The sequence below is a fragment of the Camellia sinensis genome, chromosome 10 (genome assembly GCF_055761805.1).
Source record: "Camellia sinensis isolate YWXY chromosome 10, ASM5576180v1, whole genome shotgun sequence".
NCBI classification, from domain to species: Eukaryota; Viridiplantae; Streptophyta; class Magnoliopsida; order Ericales; family Theaceae; genus Camellia; species Camellia sinensis.
Genome location: NC_138970.1, coordinates 123,388,341 through 123,394,340, shown reverse-complemented (window position 1 = coordinate 123,394,340; position 6,000 = coordinate 123,388,341). Strand labels below are relative to the sequence as shown.

The following is a 6,000-nucleotide window of genomic DNA, read 5'->3' as shown; positions in this document are numbered from 1 at the left end:
TTTTTGTTGTTCCAAACAACACATCACTTATTCTATGGAGAAAATATCTCCCTCATTCTAGGGGAAAAAAGCTCTCATGTTCTCAAAATCCTAAATCGTCTACCTTTTGAAAATCTCTAACTAAATGTTAATGTGAATTTTCACATTACAAATGTATGCTGATAAATAACATCTCCTCATGGAACCCTACAAACACTCAATATTACATGAGTGTGTGTACATAACATTAGGGCGATGTATTACAGAATTAATGTGAACATTCACATCTCTATGTACACACTATGTTTGTGACCAAAATAACACATTGTCGTTTGTGCTAGTATGACTACTACTATACAACTAACTTTCGAAAAAACAAAACACATACCTAAGTATAATATGAATGTTCACAAAAAATAACAAATATACAACTAACCTTCAAAAAAATAAAACTCATATCAAAATAAAATGTGAATATTCATAGTTTACAATTAATATATAACTACCCTTAAAAAATTAAACTCATACCAATGTGAACAATCATACTACAACGTGAAAACATAAAATAAAAATGAAAAAAGTGAAAACCGACTATTTTGATTGTTCAGTGGTAACAAAAATGATTGTTCAACCAATAAGTAACAAAAACAACAAACATACAACTAACCTTTTAAAAAATAAAATTCATATAAAAATATATGTGAATGTTCATAATTTACAATTAACATACAACTAGCCTTTAAAAAAAAAAAAAAAAAAAAAACCTCATACCAATGTGAACATTTACACTTCAACGTGAAAACACGAAACAAAATTAAAAAAAATGAAAATCAACTATTTCGATTGTTCAATGGCAATAAAAATGATTGCTCAACCAACAAACATAGTAACAAATATATATTGTAGCATTTTTTTAGGAAAATCTGTATATAATCAACTCCGGCATAATATCGACGAATAAATTATACAATATCGATGACTACACAAACCGGCGAAGAGACTATGGTTTATATATAACAATGGCAAAAAACCAATTGTTCATCGCCGGTTTACTATCATCTCTGTTGCGAGTCCATCATCATCTCTATCATTGGTCTACATGTTCAACTAACTTTCTCTTCCAAAAGTTCTTCCATGGCAGGATCTTATTGTAAAATAATGGTAAAAGAAAATCTTTTATCAAGTGAATCCCTCGCATTAAGGCAAATAAAATACTAAGAATAATAATCTTCTATTTTTTTACACAATATTTTATATATATCATAAATGAAATATATCTAATAATAATTTTCTCTCTTCTAAGTATATGGCATAATATATATATATATATATATATATTCTAATAAAAGCTTATAAGGGTAAAATAATCCATATAATACTTCTAATATGGAAAACAGGCCTACTGGAATATAAGTTCAAATGTATGGGACTAGGTGGAATACAAAAATACTTTGTGGACTTATTGGACTATAAATGGGATTTATAAAAATCTCTCTTTTTTTTTTCTTTTTCTTTTTTCCTTTTTCCCCTCTTAATTCAAACCACCTAATGCCCAAAACACCATAACTTCAACCCTACCCTTCCAACCCAATCGCAATTCTATCCATTCCCAACTCCGACGACCCACTCCCGCCTTCGTCTGCCCCTCCATAACCCATCATTGCCACTGTCGTCCTCCCTCGACCCTGCCCCACTCCACCACTACTATAGACATTTTTTGACAATCTCGTGACCACTACCTCCAATCCTCACGATTAACTTAGGTAGAGAAATGAGAAGTTGACTGAGAGAGTGAAAATAAAAAAGAAGAAGCATAAAGGGCTCAAGAAGTTGCGAAATAAAAGGGTTACGTCGTGGAAAATGGGGGTCGGTGTATGGGGGTTGCCTGAGGAGGTTGTAGTGTACAGTGGGATTGCTGCAGGGTTGTTGCAAAGAAGAGGTGTCATTGAAAAGGGGGTGGTGAGAGGAGTATAGGAGGTTTATAAGCGAGTTTTCAAAAATGAGAGGGTGGCAGAGAAGGTTACGATGGTAGGAAATGGGGTTATTGGAGGTATAGGTAACGAGGAATGGTGTGTAGTTACAGTTGGTGATGGTGGATTGGGAAAAAGTGACAACCAACGGTAGTAAATTGAGAAGGAGGTTGTATAGATAATTTACTTGAAGATATAATGATAAATAAAAAAAATAAAAATTGAAGCAAAGTATGAACTAAAGGGGAAATTCTATTTCCACCCACCTGATAAACTCAGGGAACACACTTAATGAAAAATTAACCTAATGACAATTATATCCTAATTAAAAATTACTATAATACCTATTGATCAACACTCCTAATATTATATATATAAATTCTCTATATACATCTTGTAGGAATAAAAATATCTCAATATACACTTTTTGAAACAAGAAAATTAAACCCTAATTTTTCTTTTGTGGTCACTTTCCTTCTTACACACTCTGTACTCCTCTCTGTTATTTGCAAACAAAACATCTCCCATATTGCTTTAATCTTTAAGTTTAAACTCGATTATTAACTTTGTTTAATTATTAGTTCAACATTTTTTACTTGATTTTGATATGGAAGAGTTGCAAACCTCTGGAAGTTCAAACTCAAGCAATGGTGACAGCAACATCAGTGATGAAAAGGTAAAATCGTGTAGTATTTTTTTTTTTTTTTTTGCATTTTTTAGTCAGAAACGCAGTGCCAAATTTTTTTAATTAATTCGGAAATCAACCACCGAAATAATATGAATGTGTCATTACTTTAATTACGATTTTTTTAATTTATTTCGGTTATTAAGTTCCGAATAAAATTAATATTTTCAGAATCATAGTTCCGAAATTTGTTGTTATTTTTGCTTTTTTAGGGCCGAATTTTTTTTATTTATTTCGGCTCTGTAGAACCAAATTAAATTTTTTCTCCCTCCTCTTTATATGGCATGCACTGAAGAACCTGAGGTTCGATCGGATATTATGGTGGATTGTACTAGTCATTTTAAGCTAGACAGGTAATTTTTAACATAAAATTTGTAAGTTCATAAATTTGTATTAGTTAGTTTGTTTAGTTTGTTCTTATGAAAGTTATGTGACATTGTATATAGGTTTTCGACAACAAAGATGAATTGCTCACTTGGGTACATGATATTGGAAGGATAAATGGCTTTGTTATTATTATAAGGACGTCGGACTATGGTGGCGGTCGTAAGAGACCAAGAATTTATCTTGCTTGTGAGTAGAGTGGGAAGTATAGATTGCATAAAAAGTAGAAAGATGGCTCAAAAGACTTGTTGAGACAAACTGGTACAAAGAAGTGCGAATGTCCATTTGATTTGAGGGCATTCAAGTTGAAAACAAACGATAAATCGACATTGAATGTAGTTTGTGGGCTGCATAACCATCCAGCTGCGGAGCATCTCCAAAGACATTCATATGCAGGGAGATTGTCAGCTAATGAAAAGTCGCTATTAGTAGATATGTCAAAGAGCCTAGTAAAACTAAAAGAGATACTCATTACACTCAAACAAAGGGATGCCCTTAATATGAGCACAATGAAGACAGTTTACAATGTACGACATCGATGTAGGGTTCTACAGAAAGCTGGTAGATCCCAGATGCAACAACTGCTGGGTAAATTAGCGAAACATAAGTACATTGAGCGTCATCGATGTGAGGAAGGCTCTATGCCTGTCACGGACTTGTTTTGGGCACATCCAGTGAGTTTGGATTTGCTTTGTACATTTCCTCGTGTGTTGATTATGGATTGCACATATAAGACAAATAGATATCGGCTTCCTCTTCTTGAAATTGTGGGAGTAACATCAACTCATATGACATTCTCCGTGGCTATCGCATACTTGCAAACTGCGCGGGTTGATAATTATGCATGGGCGTTATAAACATTGTGTGATCTTATGGATGACAGTGTTTTACCTGAAGTCATTGTCACAGACAGAGAGCTTGCTTTGATGAATGCCATTGACAACACCTTTCCGAATGCTTGACATTTGTTATGTCGTTGGCATATTAATAAGAATGTATTGAGAAAATGCAAGAAAATGTTTGAGACAAAAGAAAAATGGGACAAGTTTAACACTACATGGAACTATTTGATATTGTCATCGACTGAAGAGGAATACAATGATCACCTTGCAACACTACATAAGGATTTCAGTAACTATTCGGAGGCAATCAAGTATGTTACTGTGAGTTGGTTGAATCCGTATCAAGAAAAATTCATTGTGGTACATACAGACATGTGTATGCATTTTGGCAATGTTACAACCAACCAGTAAGATTTTTTTTTTTAATTTATTATAAATCATATTGTTATTTTTAATTATTATGCTTGACTATTTTGGTTTACATCCATATAAACAGGGTTGAAAGTGCTCATGCTAGATTGAAGAGGCAATTAGGTTCAAGTCAAACGACATTTGAGATTTCATTTAAAATAATACATTTTCTACTTGAGTTGCAGCACATTCAAGTTAAAGCATCATTCGACAAGAGTTTGGCAACTGTGCAACATCAATTCAAACCTTCTCAATTCAGAGAGCTCCGGGGTAATGTGTCTATTTGTGCATTGGAGTACGTGTTGGCAGAGAGTAAGAGAGCAAATTTAGTTGAAATTGATGTTGCAACATGTGGGTGTGTTCTTAGGCACACACGTGGTTTACCTTGTACTCACAAGATTGCAGATTACATGAGACAAGGCCGTCCTATTCCACTCAGTAGCATACATGTATATTGGACGCGCCTTAATATATGTGTGCATAATCCGAAGGAACAGAAGTTGGAATTGACTTGTATCCCAGAACTTGAGTTGATTTTGAAGCGGTTCAAAGAGTCTGATATTGCCACGCAATTGGATATGTTGAAGAAGTTGAGGGAAATTGCAAATCCAGCGAGCACTTTTCTTATTGAGCCCGATGTGAAACCTAATCCATGTCGAGGACATAAGAAAATTGATATATCTTGTCGTCGTGACCCGTGTGCATTTGAGTTGGTTGACGATAGGCATGATAGCCAGAGCACATTAGCTTCCAATCAGTCAAAGAAAAAGAAAACTTCAAAAGTGCATAAGAAGAAGCAGAATGTGAAGACAAATACATATCGTACAAGAACAAGTTCACCGAGTGCATATGTTGCTGACTTCCCGCCTATGTTAATATCATTCATAAAATTGATGAAGGATGTAGATGGTGATGGGAATTATGGATTTAGAACTATTGTAGGTTTACTTGGTCTTGGAGAGAATGACTGGGTGCAAGTTAGGCATGATCTGCTACTTGAATTGAATAATCACAGAGATGAATACGTCGTATTATACGGGTCGCATGAGAGGGTTAAGGAGCTGACACACATCCTTTCATAATTTGAAAATAGCCCAGGCTTTGATCGTTGGATGACTATGCCTGACATGGGGCATCTTATTGCATCATTTTATAATGGTCAGTTTTTTTTTTTAAAAAAAAATAAAATATTATATGCGTTACAGTTTTCTAATTTATGGAATGGATGTCATAGTATTTTTACATTGTCTGAATACAAAACATAATGAAAATAATATTAACCAAGTGCAATTGTTGTTAAAAAGTAATAAGATTAAACAAGTATGTAAAATATATATATATATATATATATATATATATACTAAATAGTAGTTCAATCCATCCACACCATCACAAATTGCATGTGTGCTTCCAAAAAATACATAATCTGAAGATAATAATAATATTTGTCTCCTTGTACATCCACCAACACCATCAGAAACTACTTGTGCTAACATTATGAACTGTTATTAACTACATGACCGGCGAGTGTAATGTGCTCCAAAACGATGTGCAATGGAAGAGCTAGGTGCAGACCGACCCTGAGCGGATGTGCTGGGTACAGCTTCACTAATGTGCTGATCTTGAAGAAGTTGTTCGATTGCATCAATTGCGTAGTAAAGCCTATCAAGATGTTGAACACTGTCCTCATAGCTAGCCTCAATGAAAGGATGAGTAATCTGATATATCT

At 34.0% G+C, this 6,000-nt stretch overlaps 2 protein-coding genes across 2 annotated transcripts; both read left to right on the top strand.

Annotated features, from left to right (window-relative positions):
• Window positions 1-2,004: 2,004 nt before the first annotated feature.
• On the top strand, window positions 2,005-3,875 carry LOC114280614 (uncharacterized). The gene is made up of 4 exons (XM_082890399.1): window positions 2,005-2,029; window positions 2,531-2,625; window positions 3,081-3,207; window positions 3,358-3,875. Exons 1-4 carry the CDS (start codon window positions 2,005-2,007, stop codon window positions 3,873-3,875), a joined length of 765 nt encoding a protein of 254 aa, XP_082746525.1.
• Window positions 3,876-4,034: 159 nt separating this feature from the next.
• LOC145800673 (uncharacterized) lies at window positions 4,035-5,353 on the top strand. Its single transcript, XM_082890397.1, has 2 exons — window positions 4,035-4,181; window positions 4,457-5,353. The coding sequence occupies exons 1-2, from the start codon at window positions 4,035-4,037 to the stop codon at window positions 5,351-5,353; spliced, it is 1,044 nt and encodes a 347-aa protein (XP_082746523.1).
• Window positions 5,354-6,000: the final 647 nt, after the last annotated feature.